At 39.1% G+C, this 14991-nt stretch overlaps 1 protein-coding gene and 1 long non-coding RNA gene across 2 annotated transcripts in view; one reads left to right on the top strand and one right to left on the bottom strand.

Annotated features, from left to right (window-relative positions):
- LOC144240708 (uncharacterized) overlaps positions 1-14991 on the top strand; it is a 77339-nt gene that overhangs the window by 21821 nt on the left and 40527 nt on the right. The gene's annotated exons all lie outside the window — the stretch shown is intronic.
- Positions 1-14991, bottom strand: part of LOC144240722 (complement component receptor 1-like protein) — a 50571-nt gene that overhangs the window by 12763 nt on the left and 22817 nt on the right. The window contains exons 5-11 of the mRNA XM_077775108.1: positions 14322-14720; positions 11955-12131; positions 11762-11864; positions 10176-10261; positions 5650-5750; positions 5560-5588; positions 5435-5520 (exon numbers count right to left, since the gene is read on the bottom strand). Of these exons, the coding sequence (XP_077631234.1) occupies positions 5435-5520; positions 5560-5588; positions 5650-5750; positions 10176-10261; positions 11762-11864; positions 11955-12131; positions 14322-14720 (981 nt within the window). The remainder of the gene's footprint in view (positions 1-5434; positions 5521-5559; positions 5589-5649; positions 5751-10175; positions 10262-11761; positions 11865-11954; positions 12132-14321; positions 14721-14991) is intronic.

Raw genomic sequence — 14991 nt, 5'->3', positions numbered from 1 at the left:
ACTTGCCTTCAGGGAACCTCAGGGGCTATTTTGCTCATGTGTACTTCCATCAAGGAAATTATAAGCTCCTTGATTAATAGGGAAGATGTCTTATTGAAATATTTACATCCTCTAGCACCTTGCTTAGAGATCAAGCATGTGGTACTCAAAGGACAAAATGATGGCCTTGCTAAGAAGATTCAAAAACGAGAACCAGAGGAAACAGCTAACCATCTTCACACCTTAAATGTAAAAGGCAGGGGTACTTAAGTATTGTGCCATCAAATNAAAAAAAAATACCAGAAATTCTGGAGAGGATAAATTCAAAAAATCAGATGAAAAATAGATTGGAGAGCTTAGGAAATGGGACAGATCAGTTGAGGAACAAATTAGCGACCTGGAGGATATGAATTTACAAATGACTCCGAAGAGGCGAGAGCACTAAGATTATTTTTAAAGTGATGAAACCCTATTAGAGCTATGTGATATGAGAAAAACGCATATAAGAATAACTGGTTTACCCGAAGAAGAGAGGGAGAAGGAAGCAAGTGTCTTTAGAAAAACAGTAGCTGAGAATTTTCTAACGCGGGGGAAGAAACTGAGAAATAAAGCCTTTCCCAGAAACTTGAAAAAAAAAAATGAGGAAGATTCGCCACCGCTAGACCTGCTTACAAGAAATGTTAAAGGAATCTCTTCAGCTGAAATGAAGAAATGTTAATGCGTGAAATAACAGCAAGTGAAAGTACACAGCACTCTAGCAAAAGTGAAAAATAAAGACAACTGTAACTCTATATTGGAGTAGCATATTAACCACTTAATCATGAAAACTTATAGAGGGGCACCCGGGTGGCTCAGTCAGTTAAATGTCCAACTCCTGATTTTGGCCCAGGTCATAATCTCACAGTTCGTGGTTTCGACCTCCATGCTGGGCTCCGTGCTTGGGAGTCTCTCTCTCTCCCTCTCTTACTGCCCCTTCTCTGCCCCCTCCCTCTCTTTCTTTCAAAATAAACAAATAAACTTAAAAATATATATCCTAGTATTTTTAAAAAGCTTATGGAAAAGAACATTACAAATAACTGTACCTACTATAATTTCCCAGTGAATTCACAGCATAAAAAGAGGTAAACTATAACATCAAAAATATAAAGAGGACGAGTAAAAGGGTAGAAGCTTTATAGGTGAGTGAAGATAAGGTGTTATCAACATCAGAAGGACTGTTTTATCTGTGAGATGTTTCATGTAAGCCACATGGCGACCACAAAGAAAACGTCTAGAGTAAAGTCATGAAACATAAAAAATGAGGAGAATGAGCAAATCACCATAGAAAACCACCATTTTGCAAAGACAGACAAAAACAGAGGGAAATAAAACAAAGGAGAAACAAGACAACAACCAGAAGGCAAATGACATGATTGATGGCAGTAGTAAGTCCTTATGTAGCAACAGTTACTCTAAATATAAATGGATGAATTCATCAATCACTAGGCACAGAGGAGCTGCATGGATAAAATGTAACACCAAACTATAGGCTGCCCACGGGAAATTCATTTCAGCTCTGAAGACACATAGGCTCAAAGTGAAGGAATGGAAGAGGATATTCTATACAAGTGACAATCAAAAGAAAGTGGGCATAGCCATAGGTTATATAAGACAAAAGAGACTTCATGCTAAAAATGATAAGACACAAAGAAGGTCATTATAGAATGACAAAAGGTTGAGTCAATATATCCTGAAGATATAACAACTCTAAGTATCTACACACCCAACATTGGAACACTAAGTATATTAGGCAAATGCTGAGAGATCTAAAGGGAGAAATAGACAACTATATGATAATAGTAGGGGACTTTAGTACCCCTACTCTGAGCAAATGATAGATCAGACAGAAAGCCACCAAGGACACATTGGAATTGAACCATACTCTAGAACAAATGGACTTGACATATGTATATACATAGAAAACTCCTCCTAATGGCAGCAAAATACACATTCCTCTTGAGTGCACAAAAACATTTTCCAGGATCAATCATATGATAGGGCACAAAACAAATCTCAGCAAATTTAAGAAGACTGAAATCATACAACTATTTTTTTCTGACTACACTAATAGGACACTAGAAATCCACAACAAGAGGAAAACTGGAGAATCTACAAATATGTGCACACATTTCTGAACAACCAATGGATCGAAGAAGAAATCAAAAAGGAAATTAAAAAGTTATCATGAAGAAAATAAAAATGGGTATACAACATATCAAATCTTATGGGGTGCAGCACAAGCATCTTGGAAAAGAAAGTTTGTAGTGACAAATGCATACATTAAGAAATTGGAAAGATCTCAAATAACCTAACTTTTCACTTCAAGGACCTAGAAAAAGAACAGATTAAGCCCAAAGTTATGAGAAGAAGGGAAATAATAAAGATCAGAGTAGAAATAAATGAAATAGAGAACAGAAAAACAAGAGACAGTATCAACAAGACTAAAAGCTGGCTTTAGAAAAAGATAATACCGACAAACCTTTAGCCAGACTACTAAAAGAAAGAGAGAGAAGACTCAATAAATAAACTTAGAAATGAAAAGGGAGATGACTGATACTACAGAAATACATGAGACCGTAAGACACTATTATGAACAATTACACGCCAGCAAATTAGAAGCATATAATACGACAACAAACTAGAAGAAATGGATACGTTTCTAGACACATAAACCTACCAAGGCCAAGTCAGGAAGAAATACAAGCTCTGAAAGGACCAATAACCAGCAAAGAGATGGACTCAGTAATCAAAAAACTCCCAACACAGAAAACTCTAGAGCTGATCGCTTCACTGGTGAGTTCTACCAAACATTCAAAGAAAAATTAATACCAGCCCCACTCAAATGTTTCCCAAACATTGCAGAGGTGGGACTACATCTAAACTCATTCTAGGAGACCAGCGTTATATTACCCCGACACCAATGTCAGGTAAGGACACAACAAAAAAGTAAACTATAGATCAATATTCCTGATGAGATAGCTGCAAAAATTCTCAACAAAATATTAGCAAACCAAATTCAAGAACACATAAAAAGGATTATACACTATGACCAAGTGAAATTTATCCCTGAGATGCAAGAATGCTTTAACAGACACAGATCAGTAAATGTAATACATCACATTAATAAGATAAAAAATTTTAAATCACATGAGCATCTCATCAGATGCAGAAAAAACATTTGACAAAATACAGCTTCCTTTCATAATAAAAACTCTTGGCAGATTACGTTATAGAAGGAGTATTTACATACCTTAAAGTAATAAACACCATATATGCCAAAGCCACGGCCAACATTATACTCAATGAAGAAAAATTGGAAGCTTTTCCTCTAAGATCAGGAACAAGACAACGGTGCCCACACTCACTGGTCTTATTCAGTATAGCACTAGACATCCTGGCTAGAGCAGTCAGGTAAGACAAAGAAATAAAAGGCATCCAAACCAGGAAGAAGTAAAACTGTCACTATTTGCAGATGATATGATTCTATATTTAGAAAATTCAAAAGAATGAAACAACAGTTGGAACTAATCAATGATTTCAGTAAAGTTGCAGGATATGAAATCAAGATGCATTTCTATGCACTAAGGATGAAACATCTGAAAAAGAGATCAAGAAAAATGTCCCGTTAACAATAGCATTAAAAAAAATAAAACACCTAGGAATTAATTTAACCAAGGATGTGAAAGATCAGTACAATGAAAGCCACATGATTTTGCTGAAAGAAATCAAACAAGACATTAACAAATGGAAAGACAACCTATGTTCATGAATCGGGATAATAAATATTGTTAAAATGTCTATACTACCCAAACTCACCTATAGATTCAGTACAATCCGCATCAAAATACCAATGGCATTCTTCAACAGAAAAATAGAAAAACAATTCTAAAATTTGTTTGGAAGCACAGTATAAACACAAATCGTTACGTAAAGATCCAGATGAGCCAAAGCAATTCTGATGAAAAAGAAGAAAGCTGGAGGTATCATGCATTCTGATTTCAAACTATACTACCAGGCTATAGTAATAAAAACAGTATGGCACTGCCACAAAAACAGATACATAGACCAATAAAACAGAATAGAGAGCCCAGAATGAAACTACTGGTTATACAGTCAATTAATAGTTAGCAAGAGAGTCAAGAGCACCACTCACAAAAATAACTCAAAATAGATCAAAGACCTGATACTGTAAGACTCCTGGAAGAAAATGAAGAGAAGAATGTTCTTGACACTTGTCTAGGAATTGATTTCTTGGATATGACACCAAAAGCACAGACAACAAAAGCAAAATCAACAAATGGGACTACAGCAAACCTGAAAACCTATGCACACCAAAAGAAACAATTAACAAAATGAAAAGGCAACCTATAGAATGGGAGAAAACTTTTCTAAACCACATATCGGATAAGAGGATAATATCCCAAAAAATGTAAAGGACTCATAAAACAACTCACTAACAAAAAAAAAAAAAAAAAAACCAGTCTGATTTAAAAAGGGCAATCTATAATTCCTCATGGTATACTTTTTACCATCTTAAAAACTTATCAAACTTATTTTAAAGAAGCTTTATTTCTTCCATTAGCTATTTTCCAACCATGCTAAACATTTAGATTTTTACTATTTTCCACCGTCATAATTATTGTTGTATTGAGTGTCTGTGAACCAGAATCATGGGAAAATTCCATGATGAGTTTTCTTGGGATAAACTCTGGGAAGTGGAATTACTAGGTCAAAGGGTATTTATATTAAGGCTTATGTAGACACTGCTCATAAGCCTGCCAGAAGTGTGTGCCCACTTTTACTGCCACCAGTTCTGTGTTTGATCCTGATTTCTTCACAGCCTTAATATTTAACCAAGTTACAATCAGTCATTCTTCCATGTTCCTCAAAGTTTTGGAGGTTCACTTTACAATATACTGCTGATAAGATGCAGGGTCAACTAATCAAGAACAAATACAGGCAGGAAGAATTCAAAGAAAGGATAAAGCACAGAATGACCAGAGGCTTGGTGCAATGCATAAGACTTATGAGATCTTATTTCCTTTTTCAGAGTGAAAGCAATAAGGAAGGGAGTTATCTACTTCTTGGGCTTATCATGTGCTTCTAAGAAGTGGCAGAGACAACTTTTATTTTCTTCAGTGTCTTTTAAGTTTAGTCATGAGGAAAAGCTTTACGCTGGGAAGCACTTACTATCAGAGTAGAAAAGGAGGGCAATTTTACCTGAGTTCACATTCACAGTTTCAGACAAACAGCCTCCTAAAATAAAGAAGCATCTGGAGAACTATGGAGCATAGGACTCTGGATTTCCAATATCAGAGAGACTACTCTCTGCACGATGGATTCGATCTCCTCTTTGTAACATGAGTCAGATACGGATGGACCAGAGGGAATTATGGGAAAAAATACTTCCACTTACTCTCACAAATAGGTGTTTCCTTATCCCAAGTGACAGTATTGCCTGAGAGATGACAAGTAGCAGAAGGGGAGCCAATGAGTCGATACCTAGAAACAGAATGAAAAATGATTATACTCTACACTTACTTCTTGGTTAAGTGGCCATGAGAAAATAACTGCAGGTAGCTGTTACAAATTACAGGCAGATTAAACCATAGGAGAAGTCAAGGAAGAAACCTCATCTCTATCTGCAAATCNCATTCCATAGGGAACGCCTCCCTGAGAAGTTCCGTTGTGTTTCCCATTAAGGATAGATGGAGGGCTTGGACAAAAGATTCCTAGAAGGAACAGAAGAGCTGTATGTTACGTTAAATGTTTATATTTTAATCTGAGTTGATTCCACAATTATGGGATTTTGTGACTGTGTTGCCAATTAAATGATTAAACTCTTAAAGAGAATATAAACAGTAAAATAAATATTTTAGGCCCCTGTTGAGATGTTTCTAAATGTAATGACACTGAAACGAATGTTTATTATTACAAAGTCCAGAAAGAACTTAATCATCCTGAACTCTTTGAAGAGTTAAGACTTTTGGAATACTGAGAGCTCATTCTTTTAAAATAGACAAAAATCTTAACCACATTGACAAAAAGTCTTTCATTAAATAAGGAAGTTATCCATTAATTCAACAGGAATTTTTTTGAGTACCTACTGCACATCAAGTACAACTTTAAGTAGAAGGTAGACCAAATCTTTTAACATCAAGGATCTTCATCCCAGTGGAATCTTTCAAAAAACACTATACATTTACTGTTTATCTATCACTGATTTAATCTTTTCTTGATGACTTGAGGCTGTTTTGCACAAAAGCAAAGTGAATGGTTACAGTAATGCCATCAAAATGAAATGAAACATTCCAATGCTCCTGTGCATGTTCCAGAAGATTCAGAATTGTTTGTGATTTTAATATACTCATTAGTTTCTGCAGGTGTTATGTTTCTCATTAAAGAAATACACATTTCTTCTTTTGCATATAACTATCCAGAGAACTCCTTTCCCCTTCTGCTTTGATCTATATTTGGGAAGATGATACTGCAGCTTAAAAGGATTATGAATAAACTAATCAAAAGGTAGACTAGCTTAACCAATGTTTGTACTCTACTAAGTCATTTTAGATGTATCTGGGTTCCTGGGAGTATTTTTTTCTTTCTTTCATACTTCATAACTATATTCCAGGAAAGTGAAGATTTTCAAATAGCTGACTTCCAAATATGAAGGATATAATGATCAAGTTTCATTATATAAGTACAAAAGTCCAAACAATTTTAGAGCAAAACATTCATCTAAGAAAAAATGTATTATAAACATATTTTCAATAGTTATGATCAGAAGATGAAGCAACATCCTATGTGACTTAGTAAATGGGCAGATTGAATATATTCGTAGTGTTTCTGTATTTAACACATTATATTTTTGTCTTCTTTTTTTTTTTTTTTTATTTATTTCTAGGAGAGAGAGAGACAGCGCGAGCAGGGGAGTGTCAGAGAGAGAGGGAGTCACAGACTGAAACAGGCTCCAGGCTCTGAGCTGGCAGTCAGCACAGAGCCCGATGTGGGGCTCGAACCCACGAACCGTGAGATCATGACCTAAGCGAAAGTCGGACGCTTAACCGACTAAGCCACCCAGGCGCTCCATATTTTTGTCTTCTTAAAAACAAAAACTAGGGTGCCTGGGTGGCTGATTTGATTGAGTGTCTGACTTTGGCTCAGGTCATGATCTCATGATTTGTGACTTTGAGCCCTGTGTCAAGAGTCTCTGCTGTCAGCACAGAACTTGCTTCAGATCCTCTGTCCCCCTCTCTCTCTGCCCCTCTCCCGCTTGCGCTTGCTCGCTCTCAAAAATAAACACTAAAACAAACAAACACAAAACTAGCTCCCTTAATTCCACTTTCCTGTGCAGAAATAATCCCATTTCTCTACTCCTGTGACACAGGACTCCTTTGAGATGTGGTCTACGGTCTGCCCTTTCTTCCCTTCATTCTCCCTTGAACTCAGTTCAATCAGACATTTGTCCCACAATTCCACTGAAAGTCCTTGTTGACGCCATTTGGTACCTTCAAGTCATTATACCCAATAATAATTTTGTCATCTTATTTGACCTCCCTGGAGAATCTCACCTCCTTCAAAGAATTTCTCTTGGCTTCTAAAATATATCATCATCCTGGTTTCTCTCTCTCCCTCTCTCTGAGTACAGTTGACCCACATAGTGACTGGACAACCCTATACATCTTCCTATATCTTACACTCTGCTCACCACAGAAGCTCCTATATTTCCCCACCCATTGCTATTGCAGTATCATTGACTGTATTCTTTATGCTGCACCTTTTATTCCCATGACTTATTCATTCTGTAACTGGAAGCCTGTACCTTCTACTTTCCTGATTTTTCTCTTAATACACTGGCTGCTTCTTCTTAATCTCTTTTTCTGATTCATCCTTATTTTTCCAACTTATTAATGTTGGATTATTCTATCTTATTTATGTTATAATGGATACCATCCTTATCCTTCCAACTTATTAATCTTGGATTATTCCAACTTATTAATGTTATAATGGTTACCAGGCTCAGCCCATGTATCTCTTTTCTGGCCCTATTCACTCCCTAGGTGATCTCATTTAATCTGTACTTTCAACTCTGTTTCTAAACCATCAGTAAATTGTGTCCTTTTTACTTTCAGAATATGCCTAGAATGTGACCACTTTTTACCTCTTCTCCCACTGCTATCTAGCATCTGTGGTTAGATCCTTCAAACAGCCTTCCAGCTTATACCCTTAGCCACGCCCCTTGCCTACATCTCCCTTTTGGGCCCTCAGCTGCTCTCTCAATTGGGAATCCTGACTGACACCACTATTACCTCCTCTTCTAACAGCATTGGCTGTCTCAGCCACCCCAAGGGTGAGATAGGGGCTCTTGCACCTTACGCAGAGGTCACAGCAACTCCCACATCCAAGCCAACATGACTGAGATCCATGGCCACTCTGGCTCCTTCTACCACTTCTGGTCTTACATGGAATGCCAAGCAGCAGGTCATGGGCTCTGGTGTCTCCAGAGTTTGACCAGAGGGGTGCGATAATACAGCATAGAAACAAAGGCCTTAATACCCTTGGGATAAACAGGAGACAAGAGACAGGAAAGATGCAGCAAATAAACTGCTCATTCTTCCTCTTTCTCATAGACAGCTCTGGTTTCACAGAAGCTCTTCAGGGATGTGTTATATGGGCAAACAGCCAGTTGTTTTGTTTTTTGTTTTTGTTTGTTTGTTTGTAAAGCTTATGGCCACCTCAGAAACTCAATATTTTTTATTTATCAGCTTTTCTTTCCTCCCTGTCTCCTTTTTTTTTTTTCTCTCCCACTCCTGTTGCCCTGGAATTGCACCCTCCAGTAGAGCATTACAATTTAAGCTTTGCCTCCAACACTGTTTTCCAGGGAATCTTGATCTAAGATACATTCCTTTCAACTCAGTCCTCTCTAAAGAAGCCAAAGTGATATATTTAAAAATAAATTCAATCACATTACTTTTCTACTTATAATGTTCCAATGGCTTTCTATATTTCTTAGAATGAAAACCCACATTGTTACGGGGTGTATAGTTACTGCTCTTTTGTCACCTCTGACTAATCCTCTGTTTGCTCACTCAGTGTCAGTTATGTCGGCTTCTAAGAAAATGTCAAAAACTGGTGTGCCAAAGAAAAGGCCGGGAACATGTCTTCCCTGGGCATTTGTACCATCTGCTCCATCTGCCTGTGAAGTTATTCCTCTGTCTATGTACATTGGTAATAACTACTTCCTGTCAATACTCAAATGTGACTTTCTCAGTAAGGATTCTCATCATCACTTTATTTTATTTACTTATTATTTTTAAATGTTTATTTATTTCTTTTGAGAGAGAGAGAGAACAAGTGGAGAAGAGGCAGAGAGAAAGGGAGAGAGAATCCCAAGCCAGCTCTATGCTGTCAGTGCAGAACCTGACATGCGCTCAATATCACAAACCATGAGATCATGACCTGAACCGAAACCAAGAGTCAGATGTTCAACTGACTGAGGGATCGAGGTGCCCCTCCATAATCACCCTACTTTAAATGGAAACTATTCTTTTCCTGGCATTCCTTATCCCCCTTCACATAACCATTTTATTATTATCACTCTGGATTTTTTTCTTAATAACATTTGGCATTATTTGAAATCGTCTATTTATGTGTTTGCTTGTTATGTTCTTTGTCTTTCCTTCTACACAAGAATATAAACAACATGAAAGCAGGGCCCTCATTTTTCTTGTTGACAGGTATATTCCTAGTGTCTAGAAGACTGGTTGTTGGCACATAGTAGGTGCTCAAAAATTTTTGTTGAAAAAACGGGGACAGAAATGAATAGATGATTGAGGGAAGAATAGAAAAGCTGAAGTGGGACTATCATTTTTGACAGGAAAAAAAGCTCAGGCCCCAAATTTCTCTCCATCTATGAAAGAATGTCTCTCCATTTGTAGCACACAGTATGTTTGTAAACATTTATAGGATGGTACCCTGAAAACATGATGCTCAGATTTATTTCCCCCAGAAACAATCCTTGCAAAAATAAATATTTCAATCAAAAGTAAAGATAAACAGGGGGGCAAATAATAGATAATTTTATAGGCAAATCACATTAAACAAACAAACAAACAAGGAGGAAGGTGCAGACTTGAACAGATATTCCTTGTACTCACGTTCACACACAGGAACAGGGTTATTCCAACGGCTTTCCATTCCAACCAAGATACAGTAACTGTCAGGACTTCCCTTTAAATGGAACCTGGGGAACAAAGGCGGTAGTGACTGGGTGAATGCACCATTTTTCTCCCCTTCGCTGACAGATCTCAGCTTCTGCCCTTTGGCTGAAATACAGTTTAATTCCTAAGTTAAACCCCAGGTGGAAACGTTCAGCTCATTTGTTTTCTCAGCTGATAGAAGCTCTGACACCAAGTTTCCAGTGAGGACAGAGCAATAACAACCGTCTCTTGTCCTTGACCTTCAGGAGGTCATCTGCCCATGACTGCCCTCGGACAGCTAGCTCCCTATTTGTCTCTATAAGGAACTTTGTCCTCTAATGCAAACCGTAGCCTTTTCCCTTCTTGCTGGACTGAGAGGAAAACAATTCCCAATTCAAGTTAGTAAATCGGAGAACATGAGGAAAGGCATCAGGGACTGCCGTTTTCTGCCAACGCATTCGGAATGTCCCTGAATGACACCTGTGGCATATCTGGATTATTGATGAGTAAAGCCCAATTATCTAGGAAAGATAAGAAAAGGTGAGAAGAGAGGATTCTTTGGAGGACAATCATCCTAACACATCTGGCTTATTGTTGGGCCACTAGCTGCCTGAGTTGCCTCCAGATGTTTATTGGGTGACAGATATTTGATGCCTGCTGAGGAGTCCTTGGGATGTATTGAGAACTACAGTTTTGTCATCCATGATTTCTACCTGTCAGTGCTGTTGGAACCTAATACCAAGCTCACTTAGATTCACATAAAGAGTTAATGACATTGCTTGGAACATCATTCCTCATGCTCCTCCAACACAGCCTACTCCCAATCAGGTGACATACAATTAGATTTTAAAACTCTCCCATTTACTCTTTCATTCCTAGTCCACATTCCGCTATTGACTGGTTTAAAATTTTCTTTTTTCAAAAAAAAAATTTTTTTTTTAATGTTTTATTTATTTCTAGGAGAGAGACAGCATGAGTAGGGGAGGGTCAGAGAGAGAGGGAGTCACAGACTCTGAAACAGGCTCCAGGCTCTGAGCTGGCAGTCAGCACAGAGCCCGACGCGGGGCTCGAACCCACGAACCGTGAGATCATGACCTAAGCGAAAGTCGGACGCTTAACCAACTAAGCCACCCAGGCGCCCCTGGTTTAAAATTTTCTTGAAACAATCCTTGCATGATACTTCTCTTATAAATAATTTTCTTTTCTATATCAAACCTTTAAAAAACAACCCCTCTGCAATATTTCTCCATTCGTGCCTACAAATTACTCTTTATTCCCATATGTAATGTTTCACTTAAATATTCAAGATCTGTTGTTATACTTCTGCTGTTCAGTGTATTTTACTGTTCTTCCTCTTTAAGCATCTGCTCATGGTTCTCTGTCATTGCCACAATCCTTCCCAATCATTGTTTCAGGTTTTAGTCCTTTTTGGTACTTCTGTTCCATTAGACAAATTGCTTTTTGGATAAACCCCCATTGCCCAGGGCGTCAGCATGTTAGCATCCAGAACTGAGTCCCAGGTCTCTCTGCCAGGTGATACTCACCCCTCATCACAAATGAAGGACACTTTTGCCCCAAGCTGGAAATTAAGTGGAAAGAGCACACGGCCGTTAGGGAGCTGGTCCAGGAAGTCAGCACATGATTTCACTAGGAAAAAAACAACAACAACAAAGAAGTAGGAGTGTCTCTGTGAGGAACAAGAAGGTTGATCTGCAAACCAGAGGCAACCGTAGGCACCTGCACACGTAGGGGCTGCTGGGCTCCAGTCTCCCTCGGGCGTACAGCGCAGAGAAGCAGTCCCTCTGAGGTCATAGCCAGGCTCACAGCTGTAGAATACTTCCTGCCCAGGGGAAAAACTGTCCTTGTCGCTTGGGCTGGGCTTACCGTGCGGAATTTCTGGAGGCCGCTTGCATACTGTGGAAAGAACGGATGCAAGGTACCAGTCATTTATGGGGAAATATCTTTTGCTAAATTCTAACCCTTCTGAGGAGTCAGAGACTCACAATTAAAGGGGTTCAGTATTATATGAAGGGAAATCAAATGAAACTCTAGGCCCCTCTTTGTAATGATATGGAAGTTTAAAATATGGAAGAGATGTAAAGACCTCACAGCTAGTAAGAAGCAGATAATGAGAACCAAGTTCTTTCCAGCACAAGGTGAAATACATTTACAAGTCCCTTCTTCCTAGTGCTGGCTATTCAAGATGGAGCTGTTAGTACCGGTGGGTTCTCCACCCACATCTTTGCTAGAAAGGCATCCAATTTACAGGCTCATCATAAAGGCTTCTCCCACAGAGAAGAGGGCTGCCTGAGCCTAAATCTATTTAATGGATTTCCCGTCTCTTTTATTGTACTTCTATGATCAAAGTGTAGGAATCGTTTATATTTACATGAATATAAATATATCCAGCTCTCTGGTTGTACAGGATGGTACCAGTTGGCACAAGAATGGGAAACTCTGGGGGCGCCTGGGTGGCTCGGTCGGTTAAGCAACCGACTTTGGCTCAGGTCATCATCTCACGGTTCGTGGGTTTGAGCCCCACGTCAGGCTCTGTGCTGACAACCAGCTCAGAGCCTGGAGACTGTTTCAAATTCTGTGTCTCCCTCTGTCTCTGACCCTTCCCTGTTCATGCTGTCTCTCTCTCTCTCTCAGAAATAAATAAAACTTAAAAAAAAAAAAAAAAATGGTAAACTCTGTCTTTGTCCCTATGTATCAGCCACAACATTTACCAAGCCACTCCTAAAGCAGCTATTGTGGTATAGAAGCCCACTGAGATAAGGCATTGAGAACAAAATCCCGTCAATACACCCATCCTTGTAATGGAAGGGCATATCGCTTAGAGAGTATTTGACTCAAGGTCTGGCTACCTCCATTCACAGCCCTCTTGCTGCTCAAGGCAGCTGAACTCATTTGAAATTCAACCTAATCTATATCTAATTAATGGTGAGGGGAAAATCTGCTTGGCTTTAAGCAGCTCTCACTTTTGACTTCAGATTCCTACTGATAAAATGTAGGAGGCAGACCGGAACAGACAAACTCTAAGGTCTTGGCCACTATTCTGAGGCTATGATATCTGTCTTCATAAGCCAGTTTCAAATTTTATGAGAGAGATGCAGATAGAAGTATAACAAGGACCAGAGAACGCAGCCCCTGGGTTCTGACAGATTTGCTTTCCATCCCTGGGTACGCTACTTAGTAGCAGGTGATTTGGACAGTTTCTTTCCTGAGCCTCTGAAATACCAAGCCAACTGCACTGTCCTATGGATATAAGAATAGCCCTATTGTGGGGCACCTGGGTGGCTCAGTTGGTTAAGTGTCTGGCTTTGGCTCAGGTCATGATCTCACAGTTCATGGGTTTAAGACCCCCATCGGGCTCTGTTCTGACAGCTAGCTCAGAGCCTGGAGCCTGTTTCAGATTCTGTATCTCCCTCTCTCTCTCTGACCCTCCCCTGCTCACGCGGTCTCTCTCTCTCTCAGAAATAAATTTTAAAAAATTAAAAAAAATAGCTCTATTGTAAAGGAGTGCTGTGAAGATTAAATGAGCTCATGCATTTAAAATACTGGCTGCAGGGGCGCCTGGGTGGCTCAGTTGGTTGAATGTCTGACTTCGGCTCAGGTCATGATCTCACAGTTAGTGGGTTCGAGCCCCACATCAGGCTTTGCACTGACCATGCAGAGCCTGCCTCAGATTCTCTGTCTCCCCCTCTCTCTGTCTCTCCCCCTGCTTTTTCTCTCAAAAATAAAGAAACAGTAGAAAAATTAGAGTGCTTATTACACAGCTGACTAGAAAGTCCACCTCAGTTTTCAGTATATTTGAGATAGCGGAGCTGGTATTTCATCCTGAGAATTGCTCAGTAAGAGGGCTCCAAATGTCTCCTTCCTTGATTGACTTAGCTCCTGCTTTCAAAATGAAGGCACGTATACATAAGCGCACACACGCGTACATGCACACACACACACTTTCATCATTTCATGCATCACCCCACCCCCCAAATTGACCTACCCTGCTTCCCATGCATCCTCCCCTAGAACAAACACTAATCTTCCAATCCTTTTACAACTCATGCCATTTGTAGTTCCCTTTAAAGCCTCAGTCAGACTCACGCTTAAAGCAGCTTGGCAACTCTGGCCCCCATCTGTTTTGAGGTTGGCATTTCACTCTGGGGAGTCCTTTCATGTCAAAGCCGGCCTTACATGTAAACATCACAATTTCATTTAAGGAATATAAGCTTTTGTGCTCAGATACTATTATTGCATTTTCAATTTCTGGAGGTGTGCATTTATTAGGTATAATGCACTGAGGGGGAGGGCCGCTCCACGTGCCAACGCGATTGTCTTTGCTGGTGCAGTATATTGACCACTGGCCCACAAGCTCATACAGATTTGTCCCTCTGTGTCGAGTATTGCAGCGATAGGTCACCACCGTTCCGTATGGGAAATATTCTCTGTTGGTGCTAATGAAATCTCCATTGGCAATCTTTGGGGGTGGCTCACAAGCAATTCCTGAAAAAAGAGATAGCAACGTGACAACAGTGAATTAAAATAACTAGTCAGAGATCCAATGAGTATAACTCTTTTTACATTTGCTATTTGTTTTTAATCTTTCTTAACATGTAGATACGTTTTTACAAAGTTGTAATTTAGGTGGGCATAATAAATAGCATACATACTGCCTTTCCTACTTACATTATTTCCTATAAACATATGCATTTTTAATACAGTTCACATTCCTTTCATTTTAATAGCTCTTTGATCATTTTGCTTTATCATATAT

Source organism: Crocuta crocuta, unplaced genomic scaffold (assembly GCF_008692635.1).
Source record: "Crocuta crocuta isolate KB4526 unplaced genomic scaffold, BGI_CrCroc_1.0 scaffold207, whole genome shotgun sequence".
Lineage (NCBI taxonomy): Eukaryota > Metazoa > Chordata > Mammalia > Carnivora > Hyaenidae > Crocuta > Crocuta crocuta.
This window is presented reverse-complemented; position numbering and strand designations above follow the sequence as displayed.